The sequence below is a fragment of the Euleptes europaea genome, chromosome 13 (assembly GCF_029931775.1).
Source record: "Euleptes europaea isolate rEulEur1 chromosome 13, rEulEur1.hap1, whole genome shotgun sequence".
Lineage (NCBI taxonomy): Eukaryota > Metazoa > Chordata > Lepidosauria > Squamata > Sphaerodactylidae > Euleptes > Euleptes europaea.
In genome coordinates, this window is record NC_079324.1 from 12055048 (window position 1) to 12081458 (window position 26411).

Below are 26411 nucleotides of genomic sequence, written 5' to 3' on the forward strand. Positions count from 1 at the left end.
TTTACAAGGCAAGTTGTGTGTTCACAGGTGATTGGTGTTAAATTGTGGAACTCCCTGCCCCAGATTGAAGTGATGGCTGCCAACTTGGAAGGCTTTAAGAGGGGAGTGGACATATTCATGGAGGATAGGGCTATTCATGGCTACTAGTCAAAATGAATACTAGTCATGATGCATACCTATTATCTCCAGTATCAGAGGAGCATGGGTGCTGTGGAACACAGGCAGGACAATGCTGCTGCAGTGGTCTTGTTTGTGGGATCCAGCATGGCTTTTCTTATGATCCAGCATGGCTTTTCTTATGTTCTCATGATGGTCTCTTCAAACTGACCCAAAACTCCATTTGTGCTATAGCTGACTATAATGGTGGTGGAAGGGCACCTCCACTTGGACAAAATAGGGGAGTATACAGAGTTACCGTTTCTGGGAATTATTGGGGTAACCTTTCAGTGCTCAATGCTGGAGCTTCCAACGACAGGCAGAAGGAGTCAGTGGAGAGGGCCTGCTGTGACTGCGGCCTGAAAAGGCAGTTTGTACTTGCAGTTCTGCACAGGTTGAATATAAGGGCGAAAACGCATGGTCGCTTTATCCTCCTTTAATCCCTGTTTTAGCCAGGATCGAACGCACATTAGGCGAAACGCATGTGTTCGATCCTGGCTGAATCCTGGCTGAAACAGGGATTAAAGGAGGATAAAGTGACCATGTGTTTTTGCCCTAAGTCTGAGGTCTTCTGGCCAGCATGAGCCGTGTTTTGCTTTGCAACTGCAGTACAATATAATGTCCATTTTATTAACCACCATGAATGACTGGGACCTGACCTGGATAGCCCAGGCTAGCCTGATCTCATCAGATCTTAGAAGCCAAGCAGGGCCAACCCTGGCAAGTATTTGGATGGAGAGACCACCAAGGAACACCAGGGTCGTGATATGGAGGCAGGCAATGGGAAACCACCTTTGAACTTCTCTTGCCTCAAAAACCCTACCAGGGGTCACCCTAAGTCATATGTGACTTGACGGCAATATATATTCCAGTCATCCATATATATATATATATGGATGACTGGAAAGGCATTCTATAATTTTCAAAAACCAACAGGTACATTAATATACCAGCACAGTGTTGAGGGGGTGGGGAGAGGAACTAGCAAGCACAAACAGCATCTTTTGGTTTATTATATATTTTAGACTCATTTTTATGAACTCCTGCCATGGGAGTCAATAGCATTAAGAGATTTTTCTAGGTAAAACAAAAGATACACCTCTACATCACAAAGTGTGTGACATTTGGACACTGACCTTAGGTTTGCTACAGGTACTTTAGTACTAGTCATGCCATGGACAAGTAACTGCATCTTTTATTTAGAAAGCACCTTCCACATTTAAAGAAAAACAGAAATGGGATGGCGAGATTTGTCCAACAGAATGCTCAATGCTAATATACCAAAAGGCAGCCAAATTTGTTACTATGATATACTAATGCGAACTTCTTATCATGCTTGGGATTTAATTTCAATGCACAGGAGAGCTGAAGCATTTACAGGAACCCACAATGTTGCCTTTTTGTTCTGTAACAAACCCACCCAGACTTTAACCTCATGATGAAGTTGACTAAAAATGGTACTTTTTCATGTTAGAATCATAGAGTTGGAAGGGGTCATTGCGCATCCAGAGCCAGCGTGGTGTAATGGTTAAGAGCGGTGGTTTGGAATGGTGGACTCTAATCTGGAGAACCGGGTTGGTTTCCCCACTCCGACGCATGAGGCCAGCTGGGTGACCTTGGGCTAGTCACAGCTCTCTTAGGGCTCTCTCAGCCCCACCCACCTCACAGGGTGTCTGTTGTGGGGAAGGGAAGGGAAGGTGATTGTAAGCTGGTAGAGCATCCCTGACAAGCATTTGTCCAGCCTCTGCTTAAAGACTGCCAGTGAGGGCGAGCTCACCACCTCTCTACGTAGCCGATTCCACTGTTGAATAACTCTTACTGTAAACATTTTTCCTAATATCCAGCTGGTACCTTTCCGCCAGCAATTTAAACCAATTATTGCGAGTCCTATCCTCTGCTGCCAACAGGAACAGCTCCCTGCCCTCCTCTAAATACTTAGGGAGCAATCATGTCTCCCCTCAACCTCCTCTTCTTCGGACTAAATATTCCCAACTCCCTCAGCCTTTCCTCATAGGGCTTGGTCTCCAGGCCCCTGATCATTCTCATCGTTCTCCTCTGCACCCACTCCATTCTGTCCACATCCTTTTTGAAGTGAGGCCTCCAGAACTGCACACAGTACTCCAGGTGCGGCCTGACCAATGCAGTGTACAGTGGAAATATGACACCTTGCAATTTGGATGTTATGCCTCTGTTGATGCACCCCAAAATCGCAGTAGCTTTTTATATCACTGCATCACAAAATATTGTTAGCACCGAGTTCCAAACACAGTTGACGGGGGCTTGTAGTCACACGTGCTTTCCCCAATATACAGCCTGATCAAACGTTTTGTGGGACCTCTGCCATGCACAGATCTGGAACTGTGGAGTGGATAGGATTGCCTCTCACACCACTAATTTCAGAGACTGGAGCAGTTCTATATACATATTGGGGATGATATATGGAATTGTCCCTGGCATTGAGGCACCTCTTGCTCACATCACAGGAGCTCCTCCCTGTATGCTCTGGTGGCAAAGAAAATAAGGTCCAACACAGTTGCTAAGAGAGCTTATCCTTTGAGTAGATTTTAATGGTTGCAAGGTCTCATTGGCCCATTGGGACAACACAATTTTTAGCAATTATTGCTCTGTATGTATCAATTTAGCATAGTTTTATTACATATATTTATTATCAATGTAGCCCTTTTTTAACCTAGTATATTACTTTTATTATGTATTTGTGGTATTGTGGACATGTTTATAATGGACTAAGGCTATATGCAATAAAACTATTCATTCATTCACATCACAGGAGCCAGCATGGTGTAGTTAAGAATGGTTAAGAATGGTGGTTTGGAGCGGTGGAATCTGATCTGGAGACCCAGGTTTGATTCCCCACTCCTCCACATGAGTGGCGGACACTAATCTGGTGAACTGGATTTGTTTCCACACTCCTACACCTTGGGCTAGTCACTCCTACACCTTGAGCTCTCTCAGTCCCACCTACCTCACAGAGTTTCTGTTGTGGGAAGGGGAAAGGAAGGTGATTGTAAGCCGGGTTGATTCTCCCTTAAGTGGTAGAGAAAGTTGGCATATAAAAACCAATTCTTATTCTTCTTCATCGGTCCATTGGATGTGCACCAAAGACTTGCACATGCAGTCTTCAAATTATGGCAGTGAAGGCATAGATGCTCTTAATGAAACCCACAAGCACCACCCCCTATAACCAACCCATGTGCCTCTCCTAGCTTTCGAAAAACGGTAGCCAGTGGGGGGGCATCACAATACAGGAGGTGGCCCTCACTCTGCCAGTGTGTACACAAAAGCTGCTGAATGAGGAAATCTTTGAAGAGTCAACAGTAGCTTGGCAACTTTATAGTGCTCACCTGTGCACATGGTATTTTCTTGAACCAACGTGTTTTCCTCTGTTAACTGACCTGGGCCAAGAATAGCCTCTTAAAGCCCATGCAGAGAAAGCAATTATGCACAAATCCATTATCAAATATGCAGCCTCAGTCCCCATATTACTTCTTTTCTTAAAAAACCATAATTGTATTGGAAAATGATTATCTGGGGGAAAACGTACAACTAACCCTGGTAAAGAAACAAAAGAAGAAATAGATACATAAGACACATACTCCATGGCCGTTTATGCTTGGTAATTAGCAGCACATTCCAGGCTGAAGTGCCCTGCATTTTTTTTTATAGTTTTTCACAATGAACCGTCATTTAGGAAGTGAATGCGAAGATGGCACATACCTGCTTCACATTTCTTAAGAGCCCCTTTAACATGACCTTTTGTGTTTGCTCTGCCCCTGCCTTGAAGAATCCCCTCAAGGAAGCATGCAAAATGACTGCCGCGAGTTAGCTATGCAAATGGCAGTTGGCTAATGGAAGGAACTAAGGAGAAGGCGAGTGGGGATGGGGTGGAATTTCTCCTTTTGCATCGGGACCGTGAATAGGCATTTTAAAGGTCGCATTTTAAAAAAGAGCTTTGAGCGAGCATCATAATTGATCCTGTATAAATGGCTTATGTCTGATTCATAAATAAACGAGACCATTAAATAGTACCAAAATATATTATTGTGGTGGGGCACAATGAAAAGTTTTGGTTCAAATAGATGACTTGATTAGATTTGTATTAACAGGGAAGACAGCTCAAGTAAATTTGGCCAATTCAATTTAATGCCTCAACTAAAGAACAGATCTCTTTCAGAGAAAGAAGTATCCATGGCCGTAGCTCCTAGCAGAGAAAATGTGTTTTGTGAAGAAGATCTCAGGTTCCATCTCAGGTAAGTCAGCTGGTAAAGGCCCCCACTTGATGCCTTCAGCCAGTTAATAACAGTGGACTTTCATCAATGTTGTGTCCCATCTTCTTTCTCTTCACAATAACCCCTGTGGGCCACGGATAGGTTTTTAATTTCAGCAGTAAGTTGTGTTTTTAAAATTCATCTTCACAATTTGTCTTTGTTAAGAGATCTTGAGGAAAACAACAACAGAAGAGGAGCCTCGCCGGATAAGATCAAACCCAGCATTCTTCGCACAAGTCCCAGCAACCAGAAGACATTGGGTGGTCCATCATAATGTTGGCCGTTGTCCACTTGGTGGGCTGTGATCTACCTTCTAACTAGTTTCAGTAGATGGGCCAAGGACTGACTCATCATAAAGCAGCCACATATATCCTAGTATACACTTTTCACATTTCATTTATATCAGACTTTTGTTTCAAAGTTCTTGTGATATTGTGCTTGCTGGTGGACGTACAGACAGAGTTAACTATGGTTTTACTATAACTTCCCCCGCATAAGAAAAACACCCCAGTGTCATGAAAACAGTAACATGATTTTTTAAAGCCTATAAAATATTTACACCTCTTCTTCCCTGCCCTTTGGGTAAATACCCAATATTTAATCAGATCTATCATCTAGTACATAGAGAGGTAAACAGTAGTTATTCTTTGCCATTTAGCTACGCTTCGAGGTGGTTAAGAGCATAATAGTTTTTCAGTCCTCCCTGGGGATAAGAAATAATACTTAGCTCTTAACATTTTCCAAGGATGTTGGAAAGCGTCTGTAAGCTGGGTGCTTGACGGCAGTAGACGGATCTCCTCCATTGTCTGTGAACCGGGCTTCAGTTCTCATCTAGGAGCCGGCGGTTTCATTTCAGCTTCCTTTTCCCTGCTAAGGAGCGCAAAGGCAGTGTTCCTTCAATCCATTCATTGGCTGTTGTCATCATTTCCTGCCAAAACGCCACTTCCTCTTGTGTGGAATCCATCCAGTCAACTGCGATTCCATAGCTAGAGCCTTTGAAGAAGAAAGATGTGGAGAATCACTATAGCAACAATACAAGAAATGGACACCCCTATGATCAAATCTGCCTTTCTGAAAGGACCCTGCTCTTTTGGTGCACGATGTTAAATGGTTAGCTGTCAAATCTTGCTTGCAGAGCTGCACATCATACCCAAAGAGCCATTTATGGCCAACCCAGGAAGACAGCACTATCTGCTGCCGAAAACAGAAAGGTAGCCTCAACAGTTGTATCTGGCTATTTAACAGCCCATTCCTGAGGTGGAGGGCCGAGACAGCTTAGGAGGAGGCGTGACCCCACCGCCAGCGTAAGTGCTTCTTATTCCGTGATAAGAGGCACTTCTGCTGGTGATGGGGACAGTTCTGTCGGCGCCTGGACGGTGCGGAGCTGCACACCACTTCCCCAGTGGCGCAGTCTCTCTGGGACGTAAAACCTGGACATGTGGCACTGGTGTGTGTGTGTGTGTGTTCCCAGGGGAGGAGCTGACATTAGTCAGCTTCCAAAGCCCCACCAGGCCAGGAACGCCCCCTCCAGCAACAGTGTTGCTGTGCCAGGTTTTTCCTGGCGCAGCCTCGCTGTTCTCAATGGAGAAAAATGCCCAATTTTTTACTTTTTAAATTTAAAAAGGCTTTTTTAAGCATTTCGGAGGCTGGGGAACCTCTTTGGAGGCGCCGTGGCAGCGCCTCAGCCACACTGTCCCTAGCCGCCAAAACGCTCAGGAACAGGCTGCCAAAGTATATAGATACAGACCATAGCTAATAAAAAGTGGTACAAACGCACAGGTACCGAGGTCTGAAAATAGTGCAACAACTGAAACATCATCAGTGGTAACACGTCAACATGAAATTAACTGTCATCACAGACATGCATCCAAATCCATAATCAATAGCAAGGATATCCACAATATTTTGACAACTTTGGGGTACAATTTAATGCAAAGCTTGTTGCTGGTCTAAAAACAGTATGACATAGTTATTTCCTTTGTGCCTGGAGAATCTTCTGAATATGCAGCAACCCCCTCTTGTCTGTGGGTGATTTCATTTCACAGAACTACTGATGGCCACTTGACCATGAACTTCAGTCACTGAAGGAGCAAGCAGGTGGGGGGATGGAGAAGAACTGCATATTGCAGGCTAATAAGCTATCTGAAATCCTTTCCATCCAAATCTCTCCTTTCAAGCTTTTAGGACCTGGGGCAGGGCAATTTCTCTATTTCCTTCTGTTTTCCTTAACTGACCCTCCTCTGCCCTCAACATTTCCTGCCCTCCCTGGAGGGCAATTACTACACTCATCAGGTTGTTCTGCTGTCTTTTAAAATTTGTAACAAAGTCCAATTTTTCTGCATAACTAGGGAGTATGCAGAATCCCCTGCCTACCTACACTCTACCTACATGTTACATCTAGTGTGCGACACTTGCCCAAAAGGTTGGCCGCCTCTGCTCTACATGTTACAGCCTACACAGAAAATGAGAAAGAAAAACCACAAGGGTTGTTTACACACACAGCTACCTGCATGCCAGCAAGCCTAACTTATCTTTGTACAGTGCTTTGACTGGATGTCCTTGCGCCTGTCGACTATTCTCTCTCTCTCTCTCTCTCTGTGTGTGTGTGTTAAGTGCTGTCAAGTTGCTTCCAACTCATGGTGACCCTATGAATCAATGTCCTCCAAAATGTCCTATCCTTAATAGCCTTGCTCAGGTCTTGCAAACTGAGGACCGTGGTTTCCTTTATAGAGTCAATCCCTCTCTTGTTGGGTCTTCCTCTTTTCCTGCTGCCTTCAACTTTTTCTAGCATGATTGTCTTTTCCAGTGACTCTTGTCTTCTCATAATGTGACCAAAGTATGATAGCCTCAGTTTAGTCATTTTAAGCTTCAAGGGTCAGTTCAGGCTTGATTTAATGTATAACCCACTGATTTTTTTTTCCTGGCAGTCCATGGTATCCATAACCCTCTCCTCCAACACCACATTTCAAAGGAATTTACTTTCTTCCTTTCAGCTTTCTTCATTGTCCAGCTTTCACACCCATACATAGTAATAGGGAATACGATGGCATGAATTATCTTGACCTTGGTTGTCAGTGACTATTCTGTACCTCCCCTCTGCTTTGTGGATACCTTCCCTGCTGCAAAAAAATAATAATCTCCCTATTCTTTCTGGGTGTTCCCTGTGTGGACATATCTGCACACAGAACACTCTCCATTGGCTGAGAGGCCTGGGTGACTTCCAAATCATTTGGCTATTTATGGGAAACTCATGAGCAGCAGCCCTATTGATTAAAACATCCGTCGTTGCAAGACGTGATAACATGGATGTGAGACGTTGGCACAGTTTTCAGGAGTGATTCAGAAAATAAATGGTGGGGTTGCGTGACAGAACATCTGTTCCTGCTGACCCATACCCCCCAATCCTGTCCTTATGTGAGTCATAGAATGTCAAGTGTCTCTTTTTAGCATATGTGCAATAGCCTCCTCTGGCAACCTAAGGCTAGAATTCATGGGGAATATTTAGCCCTTTGGGTATCCTCGGACAAGAGACCTCAGCATATTCCCTTACCCAGAAGAGAGTAGGCAGAGGCATTCGTTCCCAAACAAATGACAAAAAGAAACCCAAAGTCCCATTAGCTATGCTTGTTAGGGTAGCGCGAACCAATAGGCCCGTTTCCCTGTGCTCGGCCTTTCATTCTCGTGCATTGGGCCTTTCATTGCCTATGAAACTGGGGCCTTTTCTCCTTGCTGCCTGAAATCAGGCAAGAAGGTTCCTTGATAAATGGTACAGTCCCTGAAAATTCCATTCAGCTTGGACAGAAATGAAGGAAGTTGCCAACATGTTTCCCGTTGAGACGCAAATGGAGAACAAATACATTTTCAGATAGAAAAAACTTTTGAAACCAAGTAGAAACTGAAATAAACAATGCAATGTGACAAATGTTGATTCTATGACTCACTATGAATTTAAGCAGATTGTGAGAGGGAGAGAGTCAGTGTATAGTGGTTAAGAGCAGTGGTTTGGAGCGGTGGACTCTAATCTGGAGAACCGGGTTTGATTCCCCACTCCTCCACATGAGTGGTGGACGCTAATCTGGTGAACCGGCTTCGTTTCCCCATTCCTACACATGATGCCAGCTGGGTGACCTTGGGCTAGTCACAGCTCTTCGAGCTCTCTCAGTCACAGCTCTTCAAGCTCTCTCAGCCCCAACTACCTCACAGGGTGTCTGTTGTGGGGAGGGGAAGGGAAGGTGATTGTAAGCCAGTTTCATTCTTCCTTAAGCGGTAGAGAAAGTCAGCATATAAAAACCAACTCTTCTTCTTCTTCTTCTTCTTCTTCTTCTTCTTCTTCTTCTTCAGGAAGGGATGAGCCAGTGCTCAGCTCTTGTGGCCCTTTCTTATATGCCCAGAGTAATGCCGATCGCCACTTTGGGATTGGGAAAGAATTTTCCTCCAGGTCAGATTGGCCCAGAGATCCTGGAGGTTTTTTGTCTTCCAGGGGTCACTGGGAAAGTGTGTGCGTATGTGTGTGTGGGAAGTGGGAGGTAGCTATGAATTTCCTGCATTGTGAAGGGTTGGACTAGATGATGAAGAAGAAGAGTTGGTTTTTATATGCCAACTTTCTCTACCTTTTAAGGAGTCTCAAAGCAGCTTACAATCACCTTCCCTTCCTCTTAGGGTTGCCAACCTCCAGGTAATAGCTGGAAATCTCCTGCTATTACAACTGATCTCCAGGCAATAGTTATCAGTTCACCTGGAGAAAATGGCCACTTTGGCAACTGGACTCCATGGCATTAAATTCCCACCCTTTCCTATAAAGTCCCTCCTCAGGCTCCACCCCAAAAACCTCCCGCCGGTGGCAAAGAGGGACCTGACAACCCTACTTCCTGTCCCTACAACAGACACCTTGTGAGGTAGGTGAGGCTGAGAGAGCTCTAGGAGAACTGTGACTAGCCCAAGGTCACCCAGCTGGCTTCATGTGGAGGACTGGGGAAACCAACCCGGTTCACCAGATTAGAGTCTGCCGCTTACGTGGAGGAGTGGGGAATCAAACCGGGTTCTCCAGATTAGAGTCCACCGTTCTTAACCACTATACCACACTGGCTCCCTTGGGGTCTCTTCCTGCTCTGTGTTTCTAAATAGGTGCAGCATGCCAGCTGAAAAGTCTCTTATGGGGACCCTGGCAAATGCCCCTTGGGCCATTTTTAATGGGCAGTGCCGATGATAAGCATTTGAAATAAAAGAAATCCTCTGAAGCCAGGCAGGGAAGGGTTTTCATGGACAATAGAGAGGTCACTGTTTTTCTGGGGAGGAGGGAAAGCCAGGAGGCTGTCTACCACTAATTGTAGTTCTGAGTGAACTCAGCATGTGGGTTAAGTGCCCGCTGGGGGGTTGTGATGTGTGCAAAGAGCTTTGATTTCATTGCTAATGAATGCGCGGCCCGTAGGCTGCTGGCAACAGCTAATCTTTGGTATGAGATTTTTACTGCACAGGCTGGAAGTTTATTTGAGTTGCTATTTCACACTTGGGAGCTTTATAACATGGCGGATGACGTCTCAGCAGTCAGAAGATCGACGGGTGTGCGGAGCCGGCATGAGGAGACCAATTCCAGTCGCTGCAGATGTCTTCCAAATGATCCCCCCCAAATTATGCTCAGCTGATATTCCAACAGGGAAATCAGGAGGCTTTTCGGTTTGCAAATAGTATTTTACACAGCCCAAACGACAGTTTTATGCGTGACCCCCTGGAAGACAAGTGTGTTGAGTTTTGGGGTAGGAATAGGATGTGTAGTGGAGTGGTTCTGAACACTCAGCTTGTTCGCCAAGGGGCAACTAAAGAGAAGAGGGGCTGTGACTCAGCAACAGAGAACCTGCTTTGCACGAAGAGCTTCCCTGGTTCAATCCTGGGTGTCTCCAGTTCTCTGTCTATGACATTTACACTTAAAGAATCTCAGGCAGTTGGGTTAGGGAAAGACCCTTCCCTAAGCTGATGCCAGTAAGACTAGGGGTGGGGCTGTGGCTCAGTGGCAGAGCATCTGCTTGGCCTGCAGAAAGTCCCAGGTTCAATCCCCAGCATCTCCAGTTAAAGGGACTAAGCAAGTAAAGATAAAGGTCCCCTGTGCAAGCACCGGGTCGTTCCTGACCCATGGGGTGACGTCACATCCCGACATTTCCTAGGCAGACTTTGTTTTACAGGGTGGTTTGCCAGTGCCTTCCCCAGTCATCTTCCCTTTACCCCCAGCAAGCTGGGTACTCATTTTACAGACCTCGGAAGGATGGAAGGCTGAGCAAGTAGGTGATGTGAAAGACCTCTGTCTGAGACCCTGGATAGCTGCTCCCAGTCTGAGTAGACAATACTGACTTTGATGGACCCAGGGTCTGATTCAGTATAAGGCAGCGTCATGTGTTCATGTGACACTGCTGGAGAAGATGGACCCATCGGCTGACAGCAGCAGCAGAAGAAACTGGAAGTCATCTGGCACCTGGGCTTCTGTTTTATTTTGCTACAGCAGCCTACCTCTCTGGAACTGACAGTATAAGGTGACTGACAGTGCAGTGCTAAGCAGAGTTCCATAACCCTTCTGAGCCAACTAACATCAACAGACTTAGAAAGGTGTAACTCTGTTTAGGTCTGTACTGCTAATGGTTCAGATGATGACTTGGACCCCTCTTGCAAGATCCATGCGTGCAAAATGGGGGTGTGTGATTTTCACCAATTCCTTCCCCTCCCCAGCAGCAAAGAACATCCCCCCAAATGCTGGGAGATGGAGGACCCCCAGGAATAGGTGGGGAGGGGGAATCAGAGGTCTCCTGCCAGAGGGAAGGAATCCACCTGCCAATAGAAACTCGAGGCAGGATTCCAAACCATAATACAAAACGGTGGTTTATTGTAACAATGGTTAGTTTGTGAACCCAGGATTCAGCACACTACCAATCTCTCAAACCCAGGTTTTCCTTGACAAATGTCACTTTCATTTCTTTGGTCATTTATGCATGGGAGTTTTACCTGAGGTTTGTTGCTGGCTGGACTCACACTTTTCTGTTGGGAATCTATGCACCGGCCATCTCCCAAGCCTAAATCAAGTCCCACCTCTTTAAATGCTGCTCTGTAATTGGCTTACTTTGCAGTGCTCACCGTGAGAGAAGATTTCCTCCCCTCCAAATCCAACTGCCACATAAAAAAGCATTTTAAGAACAAAAAACGGTGCATTCTGAAAGAAGGGGTGTGTATGAGAAAATCCAAGCCTCGTTTTTAAAAAGCCTTTCTTTTGTTCAGAAAGAGCTCCAAGGTAGTGAGAAGCAGGAAGCACTTGAATCCCTGCCTCTTTACACACTGTTTTGTGATTGGCTGTGAGAGAAGCCAATCTTCTGTGTTTCCCCTGCTTGCCATCTGCACGGAAACTTGAACCGGGCTGAGCTCAGAGGAGAGGGAAAAGTCGGATTAACAGAGGAATGGGAGGACCCGGGTAGGTTTTGCGTTGGAACAGCATCAAGCTACCCAGGAATGAGATATCGTGCATACTGAAAAGTTAGATCCTGGCTGAAACAGGGAATAAAGGAGATTACAGCGACCATGCATAAATGACCTTTCTCTCTGTTCCCTGGGAGGGCTTCACTAGAGAACAAACCAGAGTTTAGCCAGGATTTCTGCATTCAGACATTGTCAGGTTCTTCACTGTATGCAAGAGCCAGACGGGCTCTTGACATAAGTTCAGGCCGAGTTCTGGCTACAAGTCAAGTCCTTGGTTCCCAGGGTTTGGAAGCTCCTGTGTATACTTCGTTAGTGCCGGTTATCACAGCTGTGGCATGTTGTGTCTTCATTCATGGGAAATGCTTATCTTGCTGTTGCCTAGCAATGTTTATTCTATTCTCCTGTTCTAATGTCTTTTAAGCAGGTAGCCTGTACTGGGTCTCCATTGCTAACCTTGCCTGCCTGCGTGCAGTTAGTTCTTTTAATTTGCTTTTTAGTTCCTAATAAAGTTTTACTGCTTCAGATCTACCTGTCTGGATGAGTATGCTTGAGGGGTACTAGAGGCAGACGTCTGAGACTGACAGACATCTTGTGAAACCGTAATCAAAGTGAAGTGTGGTGAACAAACCCACTTCAGATATTGGCTGCAGAGCCTGGGTTTGACAGACCTAACTAAACATAATCAGTGGAGTGGACTGCATTCAGACAACCACACTCATCAGCATAATTAAACCATGGTTTTGTGTGGTTTCTGACCTGAGCCAATAGGCTGAGGATAAATGGTTTGTGGGGCCATATTGGGAAACTTGGTTTCAACGTACATTGGGGGAAAAGTGGTTTTAAGTCACAATTTAAGCTCTGGCAAGTATTTGAGCATTTGTTCGGGCCTTTTGCTCAGTTAAAGTTCTCAAGTGGGTAGGATCAAGAAAATTAATGCTCCATTTTGCACAGTGGTCTGGGTTGGTCAGGGCTGCCAATTTCTAGGGCTTAAGTGAAGCTGGGATTACGTTTCTGACAGTAACAACCCATGGTCACAAACCTGAATTGATCCCTAAATTGGAAAATGGTTCATATATAAATCAAGAATGAGGACAGACAATGACTCAGTTACCTGTCCCGAGACCCAGCCTTATTCCTCCAAGAAAATGATTGGTCAGTTTTTCATGATCCCAGACGGTCAGCTCCACACACGCATCTTTGAGATCTTCTGTGTGAAATCCATCATATACAATTGTGTGGTTAAAGACGGGGTTTGAATCTCTCTTGATCACTCGGGTCTTCTGATAACTTTTCTTGCTGGTGTCTGGAAGGACGTAGCTGAAAACAAAGAGAAACACTACGTTCCATGTCGCAAAACCGTTAACAGCTATTTTTTTAAAAAATGCATTTCCCTCCCAATCTTTCCCCACCAAACATAATTCAAGGCTGTTAGATTAAAATGTGTTGAAAACTGCTGAATCCACATACTGGGGAAAGCGGGTAGATAATACTTCTTCACTGATTCTGCTTTGAATAAATTTGAGGCCCCTTTGGATACATTCAAATGAAAAAAGAAAAGAAAAATGACAGGCAGTCCAAGGACTGAGTTGGGATCCAGCCAGCTTTTTCACTCAGTCTGTCCTAATTTCCCTCCTTACTGCAGACCACGTCCCATTACTTTTGTCCACACAGGTCACAGCGTCCCCAGCGTAGTCTTCTTGGTTGTCAAAGGACACCCTCTTCTCTTCCCCCACCCCAGCAGAAATGCCACAGATTCTCTGCATGAGATATAGTTTGTCATCCATAACTGGATGACAGGCTACGGCATCCACGACTGAACCTGATATTAAAAAAAGGCAAATAGCAGCTTTGTGAGTCCCTGTCTGCACTGGGCTACCTGTAGATGTATGGGTTTTAACCCTTCCAAGTCCATGCTTTTTCCCTGCTCCAAACTGACCCATCCTGGGCTATCAAACCTGGAAGGGAAAAGAGAGAGTCTCCATCTCTTTGCTTGACCCATGACCCCTTCTGGGGCTTATAACAGCTTGGTGTTTCAATTAGCAAAACGGGAATGGAGAAAAGGTATCCCCCTGCACCATGACTCCAAACCAAATTGGGCCCCATACAGCGACTGCTGGCCTTTTAAAGCCATGAAATATTTAATCCTAGATTTATAAACAGTGAGGCTCAGAAAGAGAAAAAAAAACAACAGGCACCAATTATTACTATAGAAAGTTAATAGATATGTGAAAGTTTAGGCATTTTCTGGATCCCGATCTTCAGCATACATTTCAAATATTACACACACAAGTGCTTAGTTAAACTTTTTAAAAAGTTTTCGTAAAATCTGAACAGGAAAAGTTTCCTTAAAGTTACAGACACAGCTGATAAGAAAAGGAATTTCACACATCATCAGCTATAAAGAAATAAGGGTAATGGGGGGGGAGAGACTATAGATGACACACATACCATTTCACAAAGGAATCCACTCCAGAGGGGCGCAACTGTGGAAGATCTTTGGAGTCCTTGACCCAGATATGGACCTCGCCAGACGCAGGGGTCTTCCAGCCTTCCGTGAATTATCATAAAAGATAATTAATTGTTAAGAAGCATGTAAGTTTCATCCATCCATAGTTTTAATAGAACAAGTTTCATTAAATAGCAAAATGCGGTGTAATGGACAGAGCTTTGGAATGATACTGGACAGACCTGGGTTCAAATCCCCCCTTAGCCCTGAAGATTGGTGGATGATCTTGAACCCATTACCATCCTTTAGCTTAACCAAAGGATGATAACCAGGGAGGGGGGAATAAATCTGGTGTGGGGAGAGAACCCTTATGCCTCTATGTTTTTTAAAAAATGGAGGGAAAGGTGACCATGCTGATGGCCCTACATGAAGCTACTGTAGGATATGGAACAAATCTGCTAAGGGACACCTGGGTAGCACACATTGTGTGCCAAGGTAGGGAGGGAAATATAAATCAAACCAAATGCATTATGGGGAAAACTTCCATTCTGATTCCATATAATACATAAAAATGAGACAAGCTGATGTCCATCTTCTAGCTACATTGAAATGCTCCTTAAAGTGCAGCTATGTTTTACCTTGGCTTCCAGGTGGCACATACTTAATAGACAGGTTCATGACTCCCCGATGGTCGGCGCAATTGAGGGTAGACAGACTCTGAAAGAGAAATGCCTGTCATAGGCAAAGCGTGTACAGAACAGTGGCAGGGACTTCAGAGCAGCCGGGGCATTAAGATGGGGCAAACATACTTTAGAGCAGAGCCATCAACAGGAGAGAACAAATGTGAAGATCTCCACTAGGTCCCAGCTGGTTTGGGACACCATTCATAGCACTGATTTTTGCTTTTTGAAGACCTGAAATATCTAGAACCAAGGAATGGGCTCTCACATGAACCTTCCTCACCATTAAAATCTTCACTGGAGACTTATCTCTGAATTCCCTTCCCCCTTATTCTATATATAATGCACATCCTCACAATCTGTGGCTGTGGGACCACGATTCAGAGACAGAACATCTCTTTGGCGTATGGAAGGCCCTAGGTTCATTCCCTGGCATCTCCAGTCAAAAAAAGGATGATGTGATGATGCAGATGATGTAAAAAATCTCCTCCTGAGGTCCTGGAGAGCAGCTGCTAGTCTGAGTAGACAATAATGACCTTGATGGACCAGTGGTCTGAGTCAGTAGAAGGCAGCTTCATGTGTTCAGTTACTCACCCGTGGTTTGAGCATGTACCAATTCAATCTGTTGTTGCTCCAGTCCCAGCTTGCCAAGTCAATTTCCATCTCCCCTAGGAAACTGTTCCGTCCCAACGGGTCATTGTGCCACAACGAAAGGTTCAGTTTTTGAATCAGCAAAACCATTTTCTCTATTTTATACTGTAGAGATGGGAAAGAGAAGTTGAACCATTTACACATTTTTGTGTTCATTTCTGCTCTGGCAGAGAACGGTTTGTCCTGAACATGCTGTCTGAGATCCTTCAACTGGAGATATTCTGGACTGTCCAAATCTGAGGGCGTTTCTATGCATCGCCCTTTCTCTGTTACTGAGTTATGGCCTTATAGATCATAGCAATCTAGACATCAAGAAGAAGGACCTTATCCTGCCTTTCTTCCTGCCACAAGAGGCTATTCCTTGCAAGGGCTGTCTCCAGTTTGAGAAACACCACCTTTAAAATTCAATTTGGATATCCTGCCACCCCGAATATCTGGACTTTCTGGGTAACCTGTACTTGTCCTTACCCGCAAAACCTCATTGTAAACGGGACTGACGGTTCTCTTCTTCACTGAGGTTTTTCTCTTGCCCATCCGAGCTTTGTCGGGAAGCAGATAGGTTTTGACGTACCTGGGAAGAAAGTGTCTCTGAGTTAACATTCATCAGAGCCACATTGTTACGTACCAGCCAGCATCCGGGGTAGACAGGCAGCAGGCAAAATGAATTAAAGACCCTGCTGGGTTGTTAGCTTGGCATCTGTGCAGAGTGATAAATCACCTGGGGGAGAGGCGCAAGCTCTGACCACAGCCAGCCACAGGAGGCTGCCCAGACACTTGGAAGGGCGGAGATGATTTAGAAGCAGGCATGGTGTGTTTTCCGTGAGATTTATGCTTGTAAAGACTGGAAATGGGGAAGGAGACCGGCTATTGGGACAGAGCTGGGCAAAGGACCCAACTGGTAGACTACCAGCCCAATCCTAAAGGGGAGTTAGTGAATTGACAGCGGGGGCGGCACAGCCGTGCCGCCTCCTGAGAGGCTTCCTGGGCCGTCAATAAAATAAAAAATTCCACTTTTAAAAAATCCCCGTGAAACTCCCCACTTGAGTTTCACGGGGCTGTGCCACCTATTTTGCAGGTGTACCATATTTTTCGCTCTATAAGACACACTTTTTTCCTCCTCAAAAGTGAGGGGAAATGTCGGTGCATCTTATGGACCCTAGCCCAGTCCATAAGACGCACATTCTAGCTTGGAAGGAAGGAGGGCGGGGCGCACAGAGCTGGCTAGGCACGCCAGAACGACACGAGTCGGCGTTCCCCCCCTGACGGCCAGCTGGGAGGCGGGCGGGGTGCACAGAGCGGGCCCGCCCGCCTCCCAGCTGGCCTTCGGGGCGGGGAACGCCAGCTCGCGTCGTTCTGGCCCGCCCAGCTCTGTGCGCCCTGCCCGCCAGAACGATGTGAGCCAGCATTCCCCGCCCCAACGCTCAGCTGGGAGGCAGGGGGGGGCGCACAGAGTGGCTGGGCGCGCCAGAATGACACAAGCCGTTGTTCCCCGCCCCGACGCTCAGCTGGGAGGCGGGGGGGGGGGGCGCACAGAGCGGCTGGCCGCGCCAGAACGATGCGAGCCAGCATTCCCTGCCCTGACGGCCAGCTGTGGGGGTGCGTCTTATGGTCCAGTGTGTCTAATGGAGCGAAAAATACGGTAACTCGACGCCTGCGAAATGGAACGTTCCCAGGGCCAAAGGGCTTTGGAGACAGCACCACTCCCGGGAACATCCTGGGGTTGCCAGGTCCCTCTTCGCCACCAGTGGGAGGTTTTTCAGACGGAGCCTGAGGAGGGCAGGGTTTGGGGAGGGGAGGGACTTCAATGCCATAAAGTCCAATTACCAAAGAAGCCATTTTCTCCAGAGGAACTGATCTCTGTCAGCTGGAGATCAGTTGTAATAGCAAGAGATCTCCAGCTAGTACCTGGAGGTTGGAAACCCTAGTTACCCTGGACGTCGGCATGAGTAGTCGTGCTGGAAAAATGCTGCTGGGAAGGCAGAGCCAGCGTATGAGGCTCGCGCTGCCGTGTCACTCCCCAAATCTGGGGTAAGTTGCCCTGTGCAAGTTGCCTTTGGACAGTGTAAGTGGCATGGAGGCTGGCACAGGGGTTACACTGGCTCCTATGCAGCACCACCACCCCTTCAGGATTGCATGGTAAGCCTCAGGATAAAGTGAGGGGGGCTGTCAAGAAAAATGGCTGTGCTTTGTCAAGAGAGGGCAGCAGCTCCCTGGCAGAGCATTTCCAGTTCACGTCTGGATGTTTCCAGCTACAAGGAGCTCAGGCAGAGCAGCTCAGCCTGAGGTCTTGAAAAGAAATGCTTTCAGTCAGAGTAACTCCTGGTGGGCTGGATGAACCAATGGCTTGACTCAGTACAAGGCAGTGTGGTTTGCTCAAGGCATGGGGAAATTATACCTTCAGTTAAGCTTTGAGTCACTAAATGAATGGAAGCAAAATTATTTGGTGGTTTGCAGGAAGTCGGGAAATTGCAGGCCTGAAACCCTTTTTGCAGAGTAACAAAAAGAGACATCAGACTGTTTGATAAGAACACCAAACCCCAGTTTATTTTTATTTTTTAAAAGCTTCTCTTGATTAGACGTAAATACATACAGACTAGTTTGTGTCTCAGAATACAGGAAACAAAGTGGATTTAATTGGGAGTAGGGTTGTGCAAAAAAAAAATCGGTAAATTTTGGGTTCGGGTTTATTGGACCTGTTTTTTTTTTTTTTTTTGTAAATCTGGAATAAGCTGAATAGCTACACTGGTAAAGCGGTATTTCGGCTTTATTTCTGGGTTTACCAAAAAAATTCGGGTCCATTATAGTCTATGGGGATTTTTTTCAAAGCTCCTGTGGGGGAATTTTTGGAGGTAGAGTTCCCAAATTTTCAGGGTAGCTTCAAGGGACTCTCCTTGCATGAGCCCCAAGGTTTGGTGAAGATTGGTTTGGGGGTCCAATTTTATGGGGCCGTGAAGGGGTTGCTCCCCATGGGGCCTGGAAGGGGTTGCTCCCCTCCTCCATAGAGAAGAATGGTAAAGTTTACAATGCTTCTTTAGGGATTAGGGGTTGACCCCTTCTGGACCCCATAAATTCAGACCCCTGACCCAATCTTCACCAAACTTCAGGGTTCATGCAAGGAGAGTCTCGTGAAACTATGCTGAGAATTTGGTGACTCTACCTCGAAAAATGCCCCCCCCCCCCCGGGATAATTTTAAAACTACTTACTTTTCACAGTCTGTAATGGCCGCATCCGTACCCAAGAATCATGGGAAAACTCAGTTTCCCATGAATGCTTGCAATGGGCCTGCAATGGTGACCATTTGACAGACACAACTACCAACACTGTTACAAGTCTGTCATTTTAATCTTCACTCACGGGTCTGTCCTGCCTTTCTTCTCATCCACAACGGCCAGGTCTTTGCACTGGGAGACGTAGATTTGGAACTCTCGGTTCTTCTCATCGTAGTCCAAGGCAAACTGAACTAGCCCCTGGGCATCGACACTTCCGAAATCTCCACTGTACACGCTGAGAACACTGCCGCTCACCTGTCCAGGGTGCAAGAGAAATCCTTCATGAGGCCAGAATGGTCACCATTCCTTCTTCTCAACTAGAGAAAGAGTGAGAGCTTTTTCGGGCTCTGTGACCTTCCATCATCTTTCCTGCTTCGCTCAGGAGAGAAGAGATCTTTCATAGAGCTAACGCTTAGTACTTCTTGGGTGGAAGCTTAACTAGCTGGACAATACACAGAGATAGCATTTCCGAGAAAAGATTGGAGACTTCTCAGGTCAGCTATCACAGCAGCCTGTAGGTCACCAGAGGTCTTGATCCAGAGACTCTAGCAAGACGGCCCAAGCACTCTATCCCTTCCACCACCAGGGAAGTTGTGGACAAAAGGAACAGCATTGCTCTGCTAGGTCACCCTGCAAAGAAGTATATGGTAGCTTTTCTGCCCAACAGGACTAGTGTCCTGTTGAAGAGACAATAAGATTCTATCTGGCCTGACTCTGGCTTGGCCCCTTTCCTCAAAGGCAATAGCAGCTGCATGTGTGTGAGAATTTGACTGAGGCTCTAGGGAGGGAGGGATGGGAAAATTAATCCATGTTGTTTCCCTTATTTAAATAGCCCCCTTGCTTCTATTTGCTATGAGGGGGAAGACATTACAGTATTTTTATGGCACAAGATGGAACCTTCAAGTTCCTTTCCTGAGAAAAATAAAAAGGCGGTAAGATGGCTCAGTGAAAGGGCATCTGCCCGGCCTACAACAGCCCCCCAGTTCAGCCTCTGACCTACCCAGTTAGAAGTATCTCAAAGCAGGCCAGTGCTGGGAAAGAACTTTCTCTGTCTGAGCCTCTAGAGAACTGCTGACATTGCCAGCCATTGCGTGAGGGGTGCCACCCTCATGGCAGCCATTTTGTACTGGTGCCAACCCCCCCCTTGCTCAAAATTCACAGGCTCAACAAGGTCGAGGACCTCTGCTCTGGATTAGCAACAGATAGTTGTTCAGTGTCTTAAAAGCAGTGCTAAACACCCCTGTCTGATTCCAGGGCTGATCTGGGAGGTCACAATACTCAGGAAAAGGGTGCCACTCCCCGACCCCAACCCCTCTCCCATCGCACTCTCCCTGTGGAGAGAGGACTGGCTGGTGGCAGCGGCTCTGGGTACCTCAGGCAGGGGCAGCGATGCCATGCTCCAGGCAAGACTTGCCTGGCCTGGGTGGGGGGGCATCCCATGCAAGACGAGGCAAGTCTCACCAAGAGCTGGGGTTGCCCTGCTGGAGAGTCATTGGCTCACCAGGACTTTTCCTGGTGGCCATAATGAACAAATTTCTATACATTGATGAGATCAGTGGCTTATCTGAAAACTAACAATGTAAGAAGGTTAGATGAGGTTGGGAACTCTCCAATTTAAAAGACAGGGCACCCAAATTCAATCCTCCCTGCTCACTTTTTAATGCTGGATTTTTAATAGTTTTGTTACAGCTCTTATTGGTATTATGTATTTATTATCCTTTAAGTTGTAAGCTGCCTGGAGCCAGTTGTATAGTGAAGTGGTATAGAAATAATCCAAATAAAGAAATAAGTTAAAAATTGGGAAGTGTTACATGGAAAAGTGTAGCCCTAACCTGGATGGTGCAGGCTAGTTCAATCTCATCAGATCTTGGAAGCTAAGCAGGGTCAGGCCTGGTTAGCAATTGGATGGGACACCAGTAAGGAAACCCAGGGTTGCTCTGCAGAGGCCGGCAGCGGCAAAACCACCTCTGAATGCCTCTTGCCTTGGAAACTCTACAGGGGGCCCAAGTGGATAAGTGAGTGTATAAATCTTGATGTGTGTGTTGTTGTTGTTGTTGTTTTTTAAAAAAAGATCACCAAATAGGGCCATGTGTCTTGCACAGGACAGAAGCCCAAAGTCTTAGGGTACTTTGAAGATGAAAGGTCAATATCACTTCCTCAAGAAAAGGAAATGGGGGAGCTAGCCTGATAATCAGCAGTTAAAACTGCTTTCTTTGGCAAGGCCTAGTTTGGAGGCTAGTTTGGAGGTTGGTTGCCCCCAACTTCTTCTGAGGGAAAGTGCTGGCAGCCCAGCCAGCAAAGGTCTCAGCTTCTTCTGATGAGTTCTTACCACCCAGGACGGCCATGGATGCAACGAACTCACAGCTCGTTGTTTCAGGTGCCTGTTCCCAAATTCATTCATTCATTCATTCATTCATTCATTCATTCATTCATTCATTCATTCATTCTCATTCTCTCTCTCTCTCTCTCCCTCCTCCCCCCTCCCCATTTATATCCCATTTTTCCTTGTGGTTCAAGGCAGCTCACAACAGTTAAAAACATTTCCAGTTACAACCAAAACCAAAATAGTAAACCACAAATCCCGCCCACCCCCTTAAAAGATGGCTGCCCCTCAAAAGCCTTGGCAAACAGGTAGGCCTTGCAGGGCCTCCTGAAAATCTCCAAGGAGGCCCCGCCCCCCTCACCTCTTCAGGGAGTCCACTCCACAGAGCCAGAGCCATGATGGAAAAGGCTCTGGTTGATGATACCCTACAGTATGGGATACGCTACAGATGGCTGCCTGATCACTGTAGTTGGCGCACACGGACATATGGAAGGAGATGGTCCTTCAAATACAGCTTTGTCTCATCTGTGGATGAAAGCAACTGAAGCTGATTCATGGGAAGCGAACAGGAACATTTCTGGAACCCCAAAGAAGACTCCGGAATCAAGCCAACTACTGTCAAATGACAATCATACGAACCCCAGAGATGTCAATGACGAAGGCCCCCCCAAAATCAACTCTTCAAGTAAACAAAGGCCTTGCTAACTGGGGTCAATGACTACGGCGATCAGGACACCGTTCTTAATATCCTGGCCTGCAGTGGAAGAAGCTCACAAATAATTTAAGGAGTTAAAAAGGATGGGCATGAACAATAGGTCTCTTATCACTGGCTATTAGCCATGATGACCAAAAGGGACTGGCTGTGTTCAGAGGCAGAATTCTGGGCAGCTGTTAGTTGGATGCTGAATTGGATGGACCATTGGTTTGATTCTTCATGATTACTCTTCTATTCTTAATGAGTGGCAGATGTTGTCCTGGGGAGGTGTGGGAGAAATGTTTCTAGTTACAAGCACCACAGTGCATTGGCTAGATTTTCTGTAAAAGTACCTACCGAGGAGACAGAGGCCATGTCGGAGGAATGACTGCCCATGCTCGGAGATTTCTTGTGCCTGCTAAACTGGAAGCTGATTTCTGAAGCGGTGTCAGATTCTGTCTGCAAATGAAATCGAGAGGGGGGGAGGGTTAAGTGGCAGCACAAGCCCCTACAACGTGTCAAACACAAGCTCTGTCAGGGTGGAAGGGGTTTGGCAATTCAAGGACAAGATGGAGGAAGGAATGCAGCTCATGGAGCTCCATCTGGAACTGCTGGGGGTTTTGATCAGTCAACAAAGATTTAGTCAAACTGACCAATCAAAAGTTGTTCAAGTAAATTTTTTTAAGCATGAACTTTATTGGAATGTCAAAGACTTTAGCCAGTGCAGTGTAGTGATTATGAGAGCCAGCGTGGTGTAGTGGTTCAGAGCGGTGGACTCTAATCTGGAGAACCGGGTTAAATTCCCCACTCCTTGGGCTAGTCACGGTTCTCTCAGAATTCCCTCAGCCCCACCTACCTCACAAGGTATCTGTTGTGGGGAGGGGAAGGCAAAGCAATTGTAAGCCACTTTGAGACTAATTGAGGTAGAGAAAACCAGGGTATAAAAACCAACTCTACTTCTTCTGTTATTGATAAGCGTGATACTTATGCTAATTATAGACACAAACCAGTGAACGGAGGGGCTGTGGCTCAATGGTAGAGCATCTGCTTCAAAATTTACCATGCTCTACAGAGGGGGGCGACTCCTTCGGGACCCCATGAAATTGGACCCCCTGACCCAGTCTTCACCAAACTTTGGGGTTCATGCAAGGAGAGTCCCTTGAAGCTACCCTGAAAAGTTGGGAACTCTACCTCCAAAAATGCCACTCCCAGAACTCATCAAAAAAATTCCCACAGGGAAAAAAAAAAGAAAAAAAAATTCCCACAGGGGAAATCCTGGGGAAAGCTGAAGCAGGAAAAAGCCAAACATCTATTTGGCTTATTTGGTGATCTGCTATCTGGCTTTGGCATTATTCGCAGGTTTTGGTATTCAGTAAAACCAAAACCTGAATATTGCCAAAACGGCTAATTTCGGGTTTATTTTCTGTTCGGGTTTATCGATGCGCACAACCCTATGAACGATTCTTCTCTTTGGCTTTTATCCTGGAATGTCAGGGTCAGCTTACATTTACAACAACTGAAATTATCACAAGAAATAAAAAATTAAATAAAGCACAGTAACAGCAGTTTTTTGTCTTGTAATTACTATGCTCAAAACAATGGTCAGTTTGGGCGATGCTTGCAGTTACAACAGGTGGCCTGTAGAGGGAGCTTTGTCATGCTGCTGGATTTGCCTCCACAGTCATGATAGATAGAGAGTGGGGCGGGGAGGGGGGCCCGCAGAATTAAGTACCCCTTGCTCTTGCTATCCTGGTTAACTAATGACACCATCATGAACATTTAAAAAGACAAGTGGACACCTACACAGGGACATTCTTGGCTTTGTGACTTACAGCTATTTTTGACCAAGGTCAAATATTAGGTGTTCAATGAACAATGTCGGATTGGTCAACTGACCGGTAAGTGTGCAATTCAGATACAAAAAGCACAGGAATGCTCAAAGATGGTGGTTATCTTTGCTGGGGATCACAGTGACAACTGGCTGGTTTCAGATTTGAATTCCAGCATTTCCCCAAACACTTTCCCTTCTTAACCTCCACAACTCTGTTGCAAGAGTCCATACTTGTAAGTGTACAATTGTATAACTGGGAAGGGGGAGGGAACTACCTCTTGTTATGTGATGAGAATTGCAATCAGGGCTGGATGGTGAAAGATTCAAAACAGATAAAAGGAAGTATTTCTTCACACAATGCATTGTTAAACTGTGGAACTCCCTGCCCCAGGATGTGGTGATGGCTGCCAACTTGGAAGGCTTTATGAGGGGAGTGGACAAATTCACGGAGGAGAGGACTATCCATGGCTACTAGTCAGAATTAATACTAGACATGATGCATACCCATTCTCTCCAGGATCAGAGGAGCATGCCTATTACATCAGGTGCTTTGGAACCCAGGCAGGACAATGCTGCTGCAGTCATCTTGTTTGTGGGCTTCCTAGAGGCACCTGGTTGGCCACTGTGTGAACAGACTGCTGGACTTGACGGGCCTTGGTCTGATCCAGCATGGCTTTTCTTATGTTCTTATTTATCTATTTATTTAAAACATTTCTATGCTGTTTTTCAGCCCAAATAGGGTCCCCCCAAGGTGGCAAACATCAAAACATCTAAATGTTTCAACATTAAAACATTTGACACATTAAAACAGCATTTCAAATGAAGTATACATAAAACAATTTAAAATTCCACAAAACATATAGACACAAACACACATAACACAACAAGGGAGGAGGGCCAGTGATAAATATTAACCATTATCAGGCAGAGGCAATGTCATGCAGTATTTGACATGGCATTGCCCCATTCATGGGCTGCAAATGGCTATGATGCGCGAGAGCTCCAGAACGCACCAGTGAGCAGATGCCAAAATCAAGTGGTGACTAGCCCCACCATTTCTTTCAAGGCCTGCTTGTAGGCTTCACAATGAATCTGGCTGGCTGCTGTCAAAATGGAGGCTGCGTCCACACATCATTGACTATTGTACAGTCAGGGTGCAATAACAGTCATTTGCAACTGGATTTTCCTGTGTGGACAATACGATCCATTTACAAAGGACTGCCATAGTGCAAGAGCAGTGCAATGCCCACCGCCACACTAGTAGCATCCAATCAGTGCAATGTAACACGGCAGCTCTCGTGATCTTATGAATCTAGTGCCCATATGAATCTGTGCTGCTGAATGGATGCTAGATTCCTAAGACTGCATATAAATTTTTCAATGCACATAAAAAGAAGATGAGATGGTTTTTATATGCCGACTTCCTACTTTTTAAGGAAGAATCAAACCGGCTTACAATCGCCTTTCCTTCCTCTCCCCACAACAGACACCTGGAGAGGTTGGTGGGGCTGAGAGAGTTCAGAGAGAACTGTGACTGGCCCAAGGTCACCCAGCTGACTTCATGTGTAGGAGCGGAGAAACCAGCCTGGTTCACCAGATTAGAGTCTGCAGCTCATGCGAAGGAGTGAGGAATCAAACCCGGTTCTCCAGATTAGAGCCCACCATTCTTTAACCCCTACGCCACGCTGGCTCTCTTGCAACAAGCTGCTCTCAGCGGCTCTGATGCACATCAGTTGCTGACTGGGATGGGAGCTCTGCAGATTTCTTCCTGGCAAGGCTCACCCCATTCATGCCCTTGCACCTTCGTGCCTGTTGGTTCTGCTACTTCCATGGAAACAAAACCAGAATTACAGAGAGGCTGTGCCTCCTAGCCTGTCCACCTTTTGTGGTGACCCCTTAACTATTGCTTTTCGAAGGCCATGGGGGGGATCTAATCAAGGGCAGGAGTCAGAGGGTGGGGTGCGTAAGCTTTTAAAAAAGGTCCCTCACCTTCCGCCCGATGGATGGTCTCGTGGTTAAAGAGTTGGATAAGGACCAGTTGGAGCCAGTGTGGTGTAGTGGCAGATTTAGGATTTTGGAGACCAGAGATCTCATCTCAGCCATGAAGCTCAATAGGTGACCTTGAGCAGTCACTCTCCCTCAGACTAACCCACCTCACAGGGTTGTTGTGAGGATAAAATTAAAGAGGAGAAAACCATATAGCTCCTTGGATGAAGGGCAGGAGAAAAGAAGTACTAAATAAATCCTAATCTCCAGTTGGCTCAGTAATCTTGGGCCAGACATTCTCGCTCAGGTGTTGGGAGGGTAAAACTGAAGAGGGGAGAGCCAAGTATCCTACTTGGAGGAAGGACAGGATAAAAGTCTGGTCCATAATCCTCGGAGCACAGTCCTCTGGCTACGCCCATGCGTGTACTACAGACCTTTGGACCAAGCTTCTGCTTAGAAAGAACAGGCATCACACAACCTAATTGTCCTGAGCACCACATAGACTTCCAGGCATGATTTCGGCACCCCACAAGTTTCTTACCTCTGAGAGAAGAAGAGGGGTGGATCTGCTCAAGTCTTTGGCTCTCTCTGGTTCCAGGTACTGAGTTAGCATTTGAGGCTTACTGTAGGCTGCGG

At 46.1% G+C, this 26411-nt stretch overlaps 1 protein-coding gene across 1 annotated transcript in view; it reads right to left on the minus strand.

Annotated features, from left to right (window-relative positions):
* Positions 1 to 5251: 5251 nt before the first annotated feature.
* The window catches only part of LOC130485810 (synaptotagmin-like protein 4), a 60545-nt gene continuing 39385 nt past the window's right edge, over positions 5252 to 26411 (minus strand). Inside the window, exons 8-16 of the mRNA XM_056858957.1 lie at positions 26317 to 26405; positions 22316 to 22417; positions 19027 to 19196; positions 16140 to 16242; positions 15615 to 15776; positions 14979 to 15057; positions 14343 to 14442; positions 13006 to 13211; positions 5252 to 5435 (exon numbers count right to left, since the gene is read on the minus strand). Coding sequence (XP_056714935.1) covers positions 5290 to 5435; positions 13006 to 13211; positions 14343 to 14442; positions 14979 to 15057; positions 15615 to 15776; positions 16140 to 16242; positions 19027 to 19196; positions 22316 to 22417; positions 26317 to 26405 — 1157 coding nt within the window. The 3' untranslated portion in view covers positions 5252 to 5289. The remainder of the gene's footprint in view (positions 5436 to 13005; positions 13212 to 14342; positions 14443 to 14978; positions 15058 to 15614; positions 15777 to 16139; positions 16243 to 19026; positions 19197 to 22315; positions 22418 to 26316; positions 26406 to 26411) is intronic.